This window comes from Protopterus annectens, chromosome 2.part0 (assembly GCF_019279795.1).
Source record: "Protopterus annectens isolate FY-2018-M chromosome 2.part0, PAN1.0, whole genome shotgun sequence".
NCBI classification, from domain to species: Eukaryota; Metazoa; Chordata; order Ceratodontiformes; family Protopteridae; genus Protopterus; species Protopterus annectens.
In genome coordinates, this window is record NC_056728.1 from 1,241,802,724 (window position 1) to 1,241,821,001 (window position 18,278).

General features: G+C 36.4%; 1 protein-coding gene across 1 annotated transcript in view; it reads right to left on the reverse strand.

Annotated features, from left to right (window-relative positions):
* The window catches only part of TXK (TXK tyrosine kinase), a 693,943-nt gene that overhangs the window by 379,823 nt on the left and 295,842 nt on the right, over nucleotides 1-18,278 (reverse strand). The window contains exon 5 of the mRNA XM_044061415.1: nucleotides 7,905-7,970. Within this exon, the coding sequence (XP_043917350.1) occupies nucleotides 7,905-7,970 (66 nt within the window). The remainder of the gene's footprint in view (nucleotides 1-7,904; nucleotides 7,971-18,278) is intronic.

Consider the following 18,278-nt stretch of genomic DNA (forward strand, 5'->3'; position numbering starts at 1 on the left):
GTCTCAATCCTTATAAATAGGTCAATCCAGGAATCTGACATTCCCTGTCTCTGGAAAAAGTCACACATTATCCCTCTGCACAAAGGAGGAAATGCAACAGACGTTAATAACTTTAGCTTTAGATCTATAGCAATCTAATCTCCCCTCGCTAAAATACTTGAAAAATGCATTCTAAAACAATTGCTAGACTATCTCCTGCAAGAAGAATTCCGATCCCCTACACAACATGTCTTCCATCCTTCCCATAGTACTAGCATTACACTTCTAACCTATACAGACACTGTCAAAGCTAGAGACAATGGCAAACTAGTCTCTTCCTTATTTCTAGACTTGTCTAAAGCCTTTGACACAGTTTGCCACAGCAAACTTCTACTTCAAATGTCCTCACTAGGTCTTTTTCAGCCCACCATTATCTGGTTCAAAAGCTACTTGTCCAATAGGTGTCAGTCAGTAAAATGGCACTCCACATTCTGTCCTTACCTCCCAGTCACCACCGATGTGTCACAAGGCACTATCCTTGGTCCTCTCCTCTTTAACATTTTCACCAGCACCCTCTATTCTTCCATACAACAGGTCACCCTAATACAATACTCAGATGATTCCACTGTTATTAGCACATCTGAAAACATGGTACAGCTTCAAAAAGTTACTCAGGAAGATTTAACAGCCACTGAAACATGGCTTCATAATTCACAACTCATAGTCAACTTAAAAAAGACCAAACTACTACTTTGTAACCAAATCACTCACTCATAAAAAAAAAAAAACAAAATATAAAGTCCTCTCTCTTGATAATACAACCATTGAAGTCACTTCTCATAACAAACTACTAGTGGTGATAGTGGATGAGAATCTTACCTTTGACCCGCATATACAAATTGTACAAGAAAAACTCATCAAAGACTAGGGATGCTTTATACAGCCAAAAACTTTCTCACTGATGCAACGAAAACTACACTTTACTAACCTCCAGGCTTCACAAAAATAAAAAAACCTGCCTGTCTACAGACCTAGCAAACCTGCTGGCTACTGTCTGTACTTGTGCAAGGTTACTAAATCCTAGAACCCCTTACCTATATCTGTCAGGTCTGTACCCTCCATCCCATATTTCAAAACCACTCTAAAAGACTTCATAGCTAAACTCTGTCTCTGTCCTTGTTCAAAACTAGGATAAACCACATCCCTAAATGTGAACAAGTACCTTTTCATTCCTTATACCTTCTTATTCTCTCTTTTTCACTTACTTTCTTACTGCTATTAAATTCTCTTTCCTGACTTTCTCTCTCTCTAAATATACTGAAGTCTTTTTCCCCTCACTTCATGTTGCATTTCCTGTTTATATTAGACTAACTTACCTTTAATATCTCTAAAAACTGTCTAAAATTTCTCTAAATATGAAATGATGGCCATATACCTTGTATCAATTCTTAACCACTGTTTTTATATTATGTCTCATTTGTTATAATTATTTGAACTGCAGAAGTTTTTGTTTCATAATTTAAGATTGTATGATTATTATTCTTAAAATGTTTTGTAATAATTTGGAGCTTTTCTCCCTAGGCCTCTGCTGAAAATGGGCTTCTACCCAGTCGGCCTTTCCTGGTAATCAAATGTCAATAAATAAATAAATAAATTGCTAATAACTACTGGGATGTGTTTCAACACTATCTAGAAATTTCTAATGTATTCCCAGTGAAGCCAGGTTTTATTTACAAAAGAAAGTAACATTAATAACATTTTAGAAAGGGAACAGCGACAAATGCACTAATAAAGTGACGTTGGGAACATATAAATGTGGTGGACATTATCAATTGAGTTTTTTGGCTAATATAGAAAACATATAATTAGTACCTAGGAATTTGAAGGTTATGGGTAGTACATAGTTTTAACTATAATTCAAAGAGAATTATTTCTATAGCTTCCTGAAAAAAATGCCCAACTTTTTAAGGCAAAACTGAGTGGCTTTTTAAGAAAAGAGTATATGAACACATATATGACATTGCACACCAAATAGAGACTAATGCTTTATTTAAACACTCTAAATAATGTGAGTCCAGTATGTTCAGATCCTGGGAAACCAACATAGAATATAAGGAGCTACATTGGCAGCTTAATTTGGGAGCCATTTCCCCCAGGTGTGAATGATATCATCTGAATTATGAGTGTGTTAAAGCTGAGAGCAGTGAGGCTATGATATTTTATAAATGTTAAGATTTAAAAAGAATTAAGAGTATCAAATTTAAGGATGATGAATACATTTATTTATATTATATCTATGTATTGTATTGAATGATGTATACTCTATTAAAACCCATGTGATTTGCTTATTTAAATTTGAATTAAATGGGGTCTGTTTATTGGCTGGTAATAATGCATGACTGATGGAAATGTGAAAATATTGCCAGAGAGTTTAATGTTTGTTCTGAATAAGTCTTATATGCAAGATAGATAGAAAAAAAGCACTTAATAATGCACTTTGGTTTGAATAAATATTGTATACTTGTTATTTGAGTCCATAAAACTGGGCAGTTGATTTTTGTATGAGAGTTATGTTATTCTACAGATGTAAAGGGGAATGTATTCTATTTCTTGTATCATTTACATTGTGATGTCTATCATCCACGTTTCGTCTCCCTTTCTCATCTGTAGACAATTCTGGTTCTGATTTTGCACGAAAACCTTCACAAGGTAAGCATACCTTTTTATTGTTATTATTGTACATAAAGTAGATTTATTTATACATTAAAGTAATTTTTGCATTGTGTTAATCAATTTTTGTTTAAAATATATTTTATATAGCATAAGATTGATCAGTTTTTAATTATATTTCTCTTTTTGTTTTGTTGGCTACTTGTTATCATAGGTGATCCTACTATTGGCATTGTGGAAAATCAACCACCTGATGTCAGAGTATCAGTAGCCTCTGATGATGATGGTGACAATGAAGAGACACAGTTTCCGGTGCACAGGATCAGTCTGACAGTGAGGTTGTGGCTTCACCATCACCTGCCCATATTTCAGATACAATAGGTATGCCTATGCATACCCATGCCACTGAGACCATAGACATAAGACAGGTTGAGGGTGTCACAGTTGATCAGGGTTGAGTAGGTATAGCAGCTGCAGAGGTGGGTGAGTCTTCCTGTAGCCAATGTAAGGGTAAAATGCTATGGGGGAAGGGAGGCAGTGATGCTTGGAGGAGGCCTGTTGTCCATCTTACTTCTAATGTTGGTGCGTCACTATGTGCCACACGACATATGTGTATAGGCAATCACAGAGGCACAGGCACATTCCATCAGGGCTTCTGATCACATAGTGTGAATATTAAATGTACATTCTGACATGTTACTGTCTGAACTTTGTGGGTGACTCTTTGGACAGGATGAATGACACATTGGTTAAGGTAGGGTCATCATCCATGTGGCCAAAAGCTGCTACATCATCAGGTGATAGCCGATGTGGTGTGCCTGATCCTGCTCCATCAATGATTGACGTGTCCACACCCAGCTGTGGTAGATCAAGTGGTCATGGTCATGGACATAGTCATAATGAGAGTTCACACAGCAGATGTAACTCACATTCAGGTAACACCAGCTTCTAGTCAGAGCTACAGAAATAGCAGTGCAACTCCTGGCAGTGGTAGTTCTTGTGGGTAGGGGATGCAAAGCTAAACTGACTACTGTACCATGCATGGCTCTCACAAGTCTAAAATGCCTGAATGTAGTCCTACTGCAGTGCTTGATTGTGTTCTTGCAGACACACACACACACACACACACACACACACACACACACACACACACACACACACACACACAACTCACACACACCATATCACCTCTCACACACACTTAAAAGTCATATAAAAACTACTGTCAACTGATATAACTCTCTTGTTATTGGTCCTGGTAACTGTTTACTTACTGAATAAACTGTTTGGTACTCACACACACACACACATACACACACACACACACACACACACACACACACACACACACACACACACACACACACACACACACACACACACACACATACTGAAAAACTACTTGCCCATATCACCTCTCACACACACATAAAAGTCATATAAACACTACTGTCAACTGATATAACTCTCTTGTTATTGGCCCTGGTAACTGTTTACTTACTGAATAAACTGTTTGGTACTCACACACACACACACACACACACACACACACACACACACACACACACACACACACACACACTCACTTTTTTGGTGTCAGGCTTGCCCTCCTGTATCCACCCCCACCCTGTGCAAGTAATAATGACTGTGCTGCACATTTCTTTGTGTATTAGGGGTGCCTATAAATCTAGTTCCCATAGTGAATAGCTAATGCTTGCTTACTCAGAAGCTTTCTTTAATGTAATTGTATTGCAGAATCCATGCTTTTATTTATTGCTCCAACTCATTTGTGAATGATTGGTTATATAATTGTTGACCCTCAATGCATTTTGTTAGCATTTTTGGTACTGCATTAATACAAGGTAGTTAATTATTGCTTATTGCACTGCTTGTGCAAATTATGCTAACATTGACCTGGTCAGTGCTGGTTTATGTACATCAGTCAATTAAAATGTGTGATGTACAGTACTGGTCAAAATCATATCTGTATATTGTATAAATCAGCCATAAGTTAAGACTGACCTTAATGTACACCTGAAAAATGTTTTGTGTTAGAGACATAAAATATTTGCATAGGAGAGTAATCAGCTATATAAATCTTTTTTTTTTTATACAGGTTACACACTTAGTTTTTTAATAATGCAGCTGCAAGATGTTCTTGGAGGTTGTCTCTGTCTGATGCTAGCAACTTATAACCATTACATGGTTAAGCGAAGGTTGTAGAATTTTGCAAGCATCACAGTATCATTTCATCTTTTTATGCATTTAGGATCTTCACTTAGTGCACACACACACACACACACACACACACACACACACACACACACACACACACACACACACACACACACACACACACATACACACACAAACACACACACATCTATCACACACCACACATACACAACACATATTTTGTGTGCTCATGCCTGCCAGCACCATCTGCAACTGGTGGTTCTCCCTCAGACCCCACATCTATATCTGCTGCTGCCACTGGCCCTGCCTGTGGTCCTGCCAGTTGTTGTCCTTGTTGAAGCTGTTACCTGAATATTGTGCACCATGGCACAGACTGTAAGTATTTGGGCAGAGATGACTGAGTCATACTACAGGGCACCTCTTGATGTGTCCAGGCACTGGACACTTTTGAGCAGGCCAAATAAAAGGTCTATGATATTCCACTTTGAACATGGTATCAGTTTATCCTTGCTCAGTGAGGTTTTGTGGGTTTCTCATGGGTGTCTTGACCCAAGGTTCCAGTGAATAAACTGCATCCCTCACCAGATGCCCTTGTGAAGTAACTCCTAGCAAACCTTTTTTCAGCTCACAGGTGTACCATATATGAGTGTCTTGAAAACTGCATAGGCTACCTGCACATACATTGTAAATAATCCTTTGGGCATTACAGATGACCTGACAGTCTATAAAGTGTTTTCCTTCCCTGTTAATGCATCTCCTTCCCCGTTTTCCTGATGAGGCTTTTTATTTCTATGTGTGTGCAATCTGTGGCTCCCAAAACTTCATAAAAGTGTGCTATTGCGAACAGGAGTGGCCTTAGGTCAACTGGTGCCCTAGGCAAAAGGGCTCCACGGCGCCCCCTACAAAACCATCTGGTGCCCCCATCCTGGTCTACCTATACCAAATAAATACTGGAAAAGTGCCCCTGCTACAGCAGTGCCCTAGGCGGCCGCCTAGTTGGCCTATGTCTAAGGCCGGTCCAAATAAATACTGGAAAAGCACTCCTGCTACAGCGGCACCCTAGGCGGCTGCCTAGTTGGCCTATGCCTAAGGCCGGCTATGATTGCGAAGAAAAAACTTGCATAGTTCTCAATCTCTCCTCTGTGTGTCAGAAACAGGTATGATCCCTTGCATATTGTAGCATTGCATTTAGAAACTGATGTAAGCTTCTAGAAACTGAGGCCGGTGACACCCCCTAATATATCCTCTGTGGATCTCTAGAAAGTACCTGTAGCTACTATATGTAATGCTACATATACCTTCATTTCCAGTAGAATGGGTTGACTGTGATTTCCCTAAGGTCTCAGGTAAGGGTGGCAGAGGTTGCCTATTTTCTCTAGGGTATCCCTGCCAACCCTATAGTGCTCTACAATTTCTGTATCATGCAGTTCATGATAAGTCAAACAGGGTCTAATCCTATATATGGCTGAGGTGGCTGGGCAGCAGCTTCTACTCTCTCAACCTTGATTTGATTCATATTTTTCTCTTTAGCTTTGCCTCCCTAATGGTGAAAAAAGTGATTAGGGGAAAGGAAGGTGGTGAATTACACTTAAATAATGACATTAGTACTTAACTACTTTTTCTTCATATTAAATTGCATTCACATTACCTTTAATTCACTATGTCTGATATTTTAAAAGTGCCCTTGTTTTAAAGACCATCATTTGATTGTCCCTGACCTGGATTCTGTTGTTTGTCCTGACTGTTCTGGTTGAGAGCTGCAGCACCTTGAATTTGTTGCACATACAGGTTAAGGTTTGCTTGATTAGCATGTTGTGTCTTTCGGCTTTTCCCAGTTAGGGGTCGCCACAGCGGAACTCCGGTCCCCGCACTAATGAAATGATTTTTTTTGCGTTTGGCGTGCTGGCTTAATGCACACAACCTTCTGATTAGCATGTAATTCAGCTAATTATGCCTTCATTAGCATATTCTGTGGCTTACCCTTGTTTTGAGATGCTGCACAAAGTGCAGAGCTGTTAAATGAATATGAAATAGTGTTCTATCATGTGTACACATGTATGTAAGCCCTCCATTCATTGACACACACAATGTCAACAATTTAAACATCACAAATATTATTAAAACAGAAATGTCAACAACAAATTGTGCATGCTGCAAGACGTTAGCTCAGAGTATGAAAACCAAAATCCATGTTTTTTTTTTTTTGGCAGCAGGCACCCCCACACTCCCTGCAAATGATGTATACTAACTCCAAGAATGCAGTATCTCTGTGTAATTATATATATATATATATATATATATATATATATATATATATATATATATACATATATATATATATATATATATATATAGAACAAAAGCTCTATATATATATATATTTATATAGAATATATGTATATATATATATATATATATATATATATATATATATATATATATATATATATATATATATATATATATATATATATATATATATATATATATATTATTTATATATATATTATATTTTTCTATATATATATATATATATATATATATATATATATATATATATATTATGTGTGTTTGTGTGTGTATGTGTGTGTGTGTGTGTGTGTGTGTGTGTGTGTGTGTGTGTGTGTGTGTGTGTGTGTATGCATATGCTGAACTCAGATGAGTCCTCTAGGTATGAGAGATCATCTTCAGATCTTTCATAGTAGTAAGAGCCAGACAGGGTAAAATAATTAAATACTGTCAATCAGCACTCCTTTATCTTTAGCTATAGTTTTTAGCAGCTGAAAGCCCTGTAACACCTGAAATAAATCCTAGAATAAATGATGGCAGTATCATATTAGCACAAAATTGTTAGTGCTCATTTGTATTATACTAATGTAGAATCTTTAGTTCATTTTTTTATTCCTTATAATTGTCAAGAAATGAACATACGATGGTATGTCGGTACATTCACAAAATTCAGATTCTTAAGTCTGAAGGGCTATGCATTTTATACCCATAAAATCTTAGAATGTTATAGAAACAAGTTGTAAATTTTCTTTAAAAAATGTTTTACATACTCATATGCTTGTAGATTGTCCAGCTTTTTCTCTGTGACATAGTTGCTAGGGATATAGCCTTCTTTCCTGAAAAAAAAAGAGAAAACATTGTGAAGCAAAATTCTAATTTATTTTTGTTTAACTTATTATATGTAACATCATGAAGAGTATCTAGCCATATCAAAACAGTTAAATATTGAACTGTTTTTGCACAATAAAAGAAAAAACTTATTAAAATGTAAGCAGATTATAGATAAAATTCAGAAAAAATGGATATACCAACAGGTTTTATTCCACTTACAGCACACTCCATATGTCCCCAAAGTCATGCAGCTGTGCTGCTTAATGTGGCTTGAAAGCTTGAAACTGAGCGGTCTAAAAGCAAATTTGATCAGCTATTATCAGAGAAATTAATTTTATTATCTTTTTTTTTCATTTTTTTCTCTTGCAGTTTCCAAAATGTATCACATTCTAGTTTCATTCACATTAGGTTGTTTGGGAAGGAACACTGAGATGGTGATGTAATCGGAGTTCTACTAGTCTATATTTTAAACTGTAGTAATGTACTATCACAGGAAGGAGGCAACTGTGGAAACACTGAAAAATAAACCATAAAGTTAATTTCTGTATGGGGCAGAATATATGTACACATACATACATACATACATCTGAGGATCTAATGCTAGGCATATAAAACAGCTTATACTCAGAGTAGGGACAAGTTAGGAGGAGTGGTAAAGTCAAAAGTCATGAAACACATATGCCACCCTACGTATGATTCAACATGCTTTTCTGACTCTTTTAAATCTTGGCAAATCCCTTCTAGTATAGGGAGGTACCTGATACTTGAACACATTCATGCAAATGATAAGATAAGTCCTCCTCACACCTCTGTAACATGCACATCTTTCTGTGCATACTCAGTACTTTGTATGCAACTAAAATGCAGTAAGCATTTTTGCTTAGATGTAGACAGCATCTCTTTCTAAAAGGATGCACTTTATAGCATACGGTGCATTCTACCCTGTAAACTATTACATACAAGTATGTTTTGGGAGAACGTGTAGATGATAGTGGTTGAGTATTTAAGATTAGAAAAAATAGAAAAAGTCTGCTGTGTCTTTGCAAACTCTTTGTGCAATAGGAAAGGTGGTAAATAGAACAGGGTGTACGTACCATTGTTTCTTTGCAGAGCATTGGGATTTGGTTTGCATAATGCAGGCAAACAAACACACACACAGACACACACACACACACACACACACACACACACACACACACACACACACAGGCAAACACACAAACACAGACACACACACATACACACACAGATACACACACACACAGGCAAACACACAAACAGACACACACACATACACACACAGACACACACACACAGACACACACACACACACACACACACACACACACAGATATACACACACACACACACACACACACACAGACACACACACACACACACACACACACACACACACACACACACACACACACACACACACACACACACATTAGCATATGTCTATTTCTTGCAGCAATACAGGGCAGCATACTGTGGTGTAATCATGCTCTAGTTATACACATACCTGTAATGGAGATAAGTGTACAGCTGTGTACTTCATCTATCCACCTACTATTTAAAGCTGCTATAGTACCATTAAGTACAGGGTGGTATTCACAGTCATTATGCGAAGGCATTAAGACAATAGGCCCTGACAGCATATAAGTGTAGCCATGGAATAATTTATAGAGGACATATATACCCACATGTGATGGCCTGGAATAAACCTAGGCAAATGAGGCATTGCCAGATCATGGTCAAATGGAATTCTAAGCAGGGTAATGGATCAGGGTCCCCCCCACCAGCATCCCTGCCCCTCAGTGCCCTCACAGTGTTCCTTCTCAGCCGCCATTCCAATGTCCCATTTCTTGCCTCTCCTCTTCCCAGTTATCACAGAACATTCTTCAAACCTGTCAGTGTTTATACTATTTTCTTCTTAACTTCTACAATGATTACAAATAATTGAATGTAATTTAAAACTTTTATTTCAATTTTTTAGCACAAATACTGATAGCCATTTGCTAAACAAAAATATACAGTATCACGATGAAAACAGAGTTAGCATGAGCAAGAGTAAACTTCTCTGCCCTTGAAACTCACATTCATTGAAACTGCATTGAAACCCACATTCATACAAAATGCATCTAGCCAGTGGCAGATTAATTTTATCTTTGAGTGGTTTTGAAACTATAGGGCCCCTTAACACATTTTAGGACCATGCAAAATTGCATGTGTTCTTTGATTCATCTTCCTAATTGTATTAAATTATATTATTTGTTTAATATAGCATCACTGTTTCAGTGTGTTTTAAATTTGTAGTTTTTAATGTTTTTCATAACATATGAACCAATAATGGCAAGGCTATCCATTTCAGAACACTTCAACCATAAAAGGTCACTCAAACTGCTGTCATAATCCAGCAATATCCAGCAATATGCACAATATCTGCAGAAGATAAAGAAATCTGAATAATTCCGCATTAAAGAGATTTATAAGTAATGAAAAGGTGCTGGCAAAAAACTTTGCATTTCAGTGCTTCATGTACAAATTCTCATGTACAAATTCAGTGCCTGCTGCCCTTGAAAAATAAATTGCCTATGTTACATAAAAAATGGTTAAGAGGTTAAGATGGTGATTTATACTGCCATGGTTTTTCATACATGAGTGATAGTCACAAATACCACAGTAAAACCGCATGCATCCTGACAGCACAATAAACTGATGTAAATGTAATACTTCACACTTCACTATGCATAGAATAGGAAAAATGGAGTTAACAACACTTAGGTTGCATAATTGGGAAACCGAATCCATGCCCATCCTGCATACTATGGTGTACCTTATCACCTCAAAACAGTCTGTGGTTTCTGTTCACTTCAACAAGAAGATTTATTTATACAGTGAAGTGAAAAGGGGAAAAAAAGCATTATTTACTGATGCAATACATAGACAGCCATTGCAGAAATAAGTAATGTTCATCGTAAAAATAAAGATTACAAATTTACTGCAAGGAAGCAAAAACACATATAAGCAAAGAAAATGTCAATGATTTAAAAGGTGACTTTCATTTTCAGTAGCACAAAAATAATGTAAAACTATTTCTTAAAAAATATATCTATGTGGCAAATCAGTTTGACAACACCAAACTTATCAATAACAGCAATGTCCTATTTAATGACCCTACATGGAAGTTGGGTTTGGTTATAGTAATGTCACACCTCAGAAAGTGTGGCCACAACTTTGTGAACTACAGCCCTGTACTTCCACTCGTCACTTTGGTACTTGCACTTCAAAAGATGGCAGCAGGTGTGAAAGCACAAGGCCAAGTTCCAAGCTGGTCCTATAAGTTGACCAAAATCAAGGTCTACTGATAGCAGGAGTTATGCCTGGAAAAGATCAAAACAATAATACGTGGCACAGAGTAGAACAAAGTTAACATCTGGTAAGAGTTGGGTGAGTTTTGCTAGCCTGGGGGTCAGCACAGGCATGAAGACCTGCAGAAGCACATGCCTGACATGCTGGATGAGTTGGTAGATCAGGTGACGGTGAAAAAGCCATAATTCTACAGTAGGTATTTTAACATGTTATTTTTAAATCTTACCAAAACAGGTTTTAAAAACATGCTAGATAAATATTGTGTAAATGTAGCTAAATGCATGCGCAGGTGCAAATACACATCTATATATCATCCAAAAGGATGAGAAAGCATAAGCATATCTGTAATCAGAAATGCATCTGTATATATGTATGGCATGTTTACGTGCATCCTTTTGTGTGTAAATACAAATATATATTTATAGATCTATATATATATATATATATATATATACATATATATATATATATATATATATATATATATATATATATATATATATATACGGGTCTACTTCACATGATCGAATGTTCAAATGTTCGAATTCCATATGGCCGAGACCATATGCTCGAACATTTGAATGTTCAAAAATGTGCAGTAGACCTGCAAAACATAAACAACAAAAAATAAACTGTGTATAGCAGGGTGACAAGCCCCTCTGCACCCCCCCACACCCCCTACAACTTAAATATACCAACTCCGAGCTCGCACTACAGCGAGGACAAGGGAAATCTTCCGGTCTGTGTTGTATGTTAATCCCCATTCAGAATTTCGAAGTTTTAAAACTTCGAACATATGGTCTTCGATCATATGGGTTTCGAAGTTTTAAGATTTGAGATTTGAAATTCTGAAGAGGACCCATGCGTGCACACACACACACACACACACACACACACACACACACACACACACACACACACACACACACACACACACACACACACACACACACACACACATATATATATATATATATATATATATATATATATATATATAGTTTTTATACACTAAAAGATAATGAAATATTTGTATTAACAAATAATTTCATATAGTGTACATATTAGCTTATTAATTGTTTGTACTACAGGTAGAGAGTTTTAAAAATGCTTTTGTTTGCATAAACCACAAACTAGTTATTAATATGATAATTGTATAAGATACTAATTTCTTCCAAGATATTAACTGCATGTACAAGATGGCAGATCTATGTTAGTGATTAAACCCTAGGCAGAGGAGGTAGTATTTAAAGTAACAACTGAATAACCATCAGAGTGGTTAGTGAGGAATCCACAAACACTTACGAAAAACAGCAACTGTCAGTAAAACACAAATCCAACCAACACCATACCAGTAATGCGTCTTTATTGCGATCTGGTACCTCGGCCTTTCACCTTCAAAGGTGATCCTTTGAATGCGAAAGGCCAAGGTACCAGATCGCAATAAAGACGCATTACTGGTATGGTGTTGGTTGGATTTGTGTTTTACTGGTTAGTGAGGAATGTCTGTTCAATTTCTTACTTTCAGAATTTAAAAGAATGTTGATTACAACTGTACATGATCTGAATTGAAATTGCAGGCAAGCAAGGCATAGTGCAAAGCGATAATTTCAATGGAAATAATTGTAAAGGGTGAAGAAAGTACCCATCCCCAAAAGAGACAAACTGTTTACAAACATCAAATGTAACAATTTGAAGAAAGTCAGGATATCCTTATTGTTCAACTTGCAGTAAACAAAAATACATAGTATTATAGATGGATTCAATACAAATAATTTATGAAAATCTGTTCTTTGCTGCTTTGCTGCTTATTAAATGCAAGCATATAAGGCAGACAGATGCAGTACAAATATATACAAAAATAAGCACACAGATTCAGAATTAAAAAAATTAATTTTGTGCTTTAATTATTATTAAATGTAATAATGTAAGAAAAATTTGAGCATGCATCTATGATATGTAAGTAACCATCCACTCTCTCTTCTGTATGTAGCCGAAGGGGACATTTCATATAAGCAGTCACATGAACAAAGGCTCCAAAGGAAACTAACCAAAATGCTTGTGAGTATGCTGAAATAAAAATTGCCATTCCCCAAAGAAATGTGTTGTGTAATAAATGATTTTTATTACATTTTATTTCATATGTATAACTCCAGAAGTAATTTATACACAAATATACCACAAGACATAATGTGCTTCTTGTACACAACTGCAGCACAAACAGTATTAGTAAGATATTTCAAATATGTTATTACTTGTTATATTACACCTGCTTAATTCCTTAATATCAGTAACTGCAAAAGTAAAAATCATCACTACTTGATATTGCTATACTGATTGTTTACAGGTTTTCAGTACTATTTCCCAGATTATTTTTCTGAATTAAGATTTAATAAAAATAAGAAATCATACTTAATAAAGATTGCACAGATGTATTACATTATGAGTCAATTTATTGTTTCAGTTTCTTGCTTGCCTCTCCATCCCCCCTTGATCTTTTTCATATTTTAAGCATGCATTATTTTGTCTTTCATTTTCTCCTGTCTCTCCCATTAATGTTCATTTTTGCACAAGCTCAGAATCCCTAGGAGGAGTCCAACTACATTGCTTTGAGGTCAGAGTATGTTCACCGTCTGCCCATCCAGTGATGTCCTCAAAGGGTCAGGGCAGCAGCATCAGTTCTGTAGGCAGCCTGGCAAGCCACACAGCTAGTAAGCTTTTGAACTTGGTTGAGAATGTGGTGGAGCAGGTAGTGGAGAGACATTTTTGGCCAGTGGTCCAGTGTGCACTTCAAAGGGTTCAAAACTTGCTTCCCCAGTCAATACTGCCCACCACACCATCACGACAGGCCTACATCTCCTCAATATTGGGATCCTCCTCTTCAGGCAGTAGAAATGTTTGTGGTACTGTGGACCAGGTGTGCACCTGCAGTGAACTTCTTTTCACTTCCCTCCCTCCCTAATCCTCTTTCCTACACCTTCTAGCATACATTCTACCCAAATTACTCTTTTACATAAAAAAAAATGTTTAAAATGGGGGGAGGGGGTCTGCCTCCATGCAAAAATATAGTACCCATCCTCTCCCACCTCCTGCAATCATACCCTCCTGATCTTTTGTGTTCCCACTGTATGTCCCTTTTTACAGTCTTTCTTATCTTCACCTTCCAACTCTTACAAAGAACAAGTCAGGTTGTCCACATAAAGGTACTCTTATAGAAAACATATAAAACCCATCTGTGTGCGGTTGCTTTATACTCTCCTCTAGGTTACTGGAAGTCATGTCTAACTTGCACTGCTTCTTGCTGAACAACTGCAGTACTTCTCCCAGTCTATGTTTTTTCCTCATCTTTTGTAGCTGATTTTCCTCCAGATCCTTTTTTTTCTTTTTTCCTGACATCAAGGCAGTGCACTTACTAGTCAGTTACAGAAATTTACCCAGAAACCTACAAGGGATTTTATTTAAAGCAGTAGAGGGATAGCCGACTCATCATTGGGGAATGCACAGATCATAAGGCCAATAAACCTTGCACATGGGAATACCACAGGAGTTGTTGACTGATTTTCTGAATAAGGAGGTAAGTCCATGGTCAGTGCAAGGTTTCAAGAGGTAGTTCCCTTTACAAATTAATGTCAGGTGAAAGGAAGACATGAAGTAATTTGAAGTGGATATCAGATAATGAAGTTGTGCATCTAATGCTCCCTGATGGGGGGGGCCTGTAGGATAGTGGGCCTAATCAAGGCATTGCAAGATTTCCCAATTAAAGCCTGTTTCTAAGGAAAAACAGGTAAATACTAGTTTATTCGCCATTTGTCATACCCAACATTAACAGGGAAGTGACAAAAGTTCACTAGGCATCATTATACAATGTCAAGATTATAGAGATGGTGAGTAACTCATGGATAGCTAAACTGGGTGTTGAAGAGACATTCTGCTAGCTTCCAATATGTCAGAAAAAAAACACCATTTCCTGGCCAAACAGCTAAATGGCAAACATTAGTTTGATAAAGCAATGTATCTGGGTTCCTTGGTGGAGTGTACCAACTTTGAAAAGTCTAGCCCTGCCTTGCATTGGCTTTAGTGGTCAGGCATCCTAGCTTGAAAGATGTATCATTTAGATGACTTCTTTCTCAGACAGAATGGTGAAGTGTCACCAGAGCTGGCACTGAAATCTTCCGCAGTCTGTGCAATGCCACAGAATTCCCCTTTACTGGAAACAAATTGAAATGCCTTACTATGAAGTTAACATTATAGGACTGGAGACTGATGTGTCCTCTTCCTTTTTTAGGCTCCTAGTACAAGTTGAAAACATTAAGAAATTAGACTGAGTGGCTGAAGAGCAATGGAATTCCTGAGTACAGGATTTATGTCACAGCTTGCTGTACAGATCTTTAGTAGTAGGGCCCTAGCTCCAGGTAGGAGGTTTACAAGTTTCTGCTCAGCTTGCTGAAAGAAAAGTCACAGAAACACAACAGGTGGAGATACAAGTCAAGTGAGGAAGGACTTAACCATTTGGAGTTAGTTTTAGAAAGACCACAGAAACATTTCTTTTTGGTAAGAAATGTGAGTGCGAAAGACAAACTTTATCCTTTTGCTATATTTCTCAGTGACTGACTTTCTTATTGTTCCAATTTATTTGACAGTTTATACTTATTTAAGGTAAATGAAATGCTTACAAAATGACAATGCATGTATCGAGTTCACTATTGTGTATTTATATCAGTTCTTGTGTGCATACATACTGCTGTAAGTTTGTTGCAGCAATTTGGACTGGATAATGCCTGAAAATTGTCCAGAGTTTAGTACACATTCATTTACCTGTTTAACAAAAGAAAATAAATAAATAGAACACCAGGGTTGATAAGAATGAGGTGTTAACCAAAGAGAAGTGATTAGCATGCCCTTTGCCTCAGTACTGGCTGCAGACAAAGACGTTACTGTCCTGGACAGTATGCCACTTCGGATGGCAGCAGTGGTTTGGGTTGTTGAGCTAGCCAATAAGAAGGGTGTGTTCCATTCAGATGATAATGTGGTTATTTTTGCACTTACCAAAATACTGTATAAATAAACTAGGGCACAGGCTTTACTGAGGCAGATGAAGTTAAACTTAAGATCAATTTATCCTTTTTTGCCTAATCTTTTCTTGATGAAATTAACATGAATGCTGACTATGTTTCATGTTTACACAGAGGTTCCATACACTAATTCTGCAGCAAATGGCCTTACTGCAGTAAGTTAGAGTGATTGGCAAAGCTAAACTATTGACATCATAAAAATAAATTAACAGAGAAAAAGAACATTAGTATATTCATCATCCTATTCTTGCAGCCATAGCCATAATTTCAATTTTCTCAAAATGTCAAACAACATTTTTGTTATATAAGATCTCCTGACACCTGCCCAACCACAAAAACCTTGTCCACTTTTTCTATTCTTTCATCCCATGTTTTCCATAATTACTAAATCTTATAATCACCATTGTACTATTTTAATATCTTCATATTTTTACACCTTTTATACTGTACCTCAACAATGTACAGTATATACATATCATCCTTTTCTAACCTACATGCATATTACTTCAGTACTCATCTGATATTGCAAATTATCTTTATCTGGTAGTTTCAATAAAGATAGCCACCACATAAAATCTGTCCATTATTGTATTTCCTTATACATAATCCTTTTCTTCATAACCTCCTTTCCCAATGCACTTCTTCCATCACACCCATCCTCATAAAAAATTCATAAAAGACCTGTACCATTTTTCTTGTCTTTTACTATATACATTTGAGCTTTTTTTCCATAAAGGTAATCTAAACTGAATTTTTTTTTCATCTCATCATCCCCTATAAATCTAACCTTTTTTGCCTTTCATATAATTTCCCCCCCAAATTTATACTTAATATACATTAGCCTAATTTATACCTTCTTTTCCTATTCTTAATATTATGCAAAATAAAAACATATGCAGGTGGGGGGTCCAAAGAAATACCCAGGATAACCAAATCAACTCACCCTTTAAACTACCATTTAGAGAATACTTTGCCTCATTGGATTTTATGAACACCCCCCGAAAAAGAAAAAACAAATATATTCCTTTCCTTGCTCAAAATTCAACTTCTCGTGCTAGATAACCCACTATCCTCAAATGTGTTCTATTTATCAGCCAGATCTTATTCCTAAATGATAATCTAAAAGTTTTACATTTACTACTTTTTTCATCCTAGCTACAGTGTTATCCAATTGTTTCTGAACACATTCTCTAGCCCCAAAATTTAAAGCCTAATATACCTACATGTTAAGAAGAAAAATACACACTTATTTTAACAACATCCCCAAAACTCTTGTATTTCTTTCAATTTACGTTAAATCCAACACTTCCCAAATTAACATCAGTTTCATAAAAAAAGCTCATCTAAACATATTTTATTTCTAGTTGTGAATATCAAATCACATGCACAAAATAAGAATTTTGAAACCCCTACTCTCTTGAAAATATCTCCCATTCCCCACCCAGAATATTTATTTCCATTTCCCTCAACACATCATTCATTACTGATGAAATAATAAATCACTTTAATAGGTACCTCTGCCTAAAAATTTTCCCTTTTAATAATATGGTTACTCTGCCAGCCATTTACTGTCAAATATGCATAAAGCTACTATATATGTATATAGTCCTTAGTGACCATAATATTTTGACATATAAACTATACCTTCTTAATATTTATCACACACATCTTTGATACAAAACTATCATAGGCCTTGTAGTATCACACTCTAATATTACCCCCACTTTCCTTTGTTTCTTATATTTAAAACACTATCTGTTAATCTGCTATTAAAAATTCCTTTACCTTCCTTCCTGGAATACTGTATATCCATTCCACAGTGTACCTACTAATAATGGCTTCCATTTCTTAATATCACTTTTATAA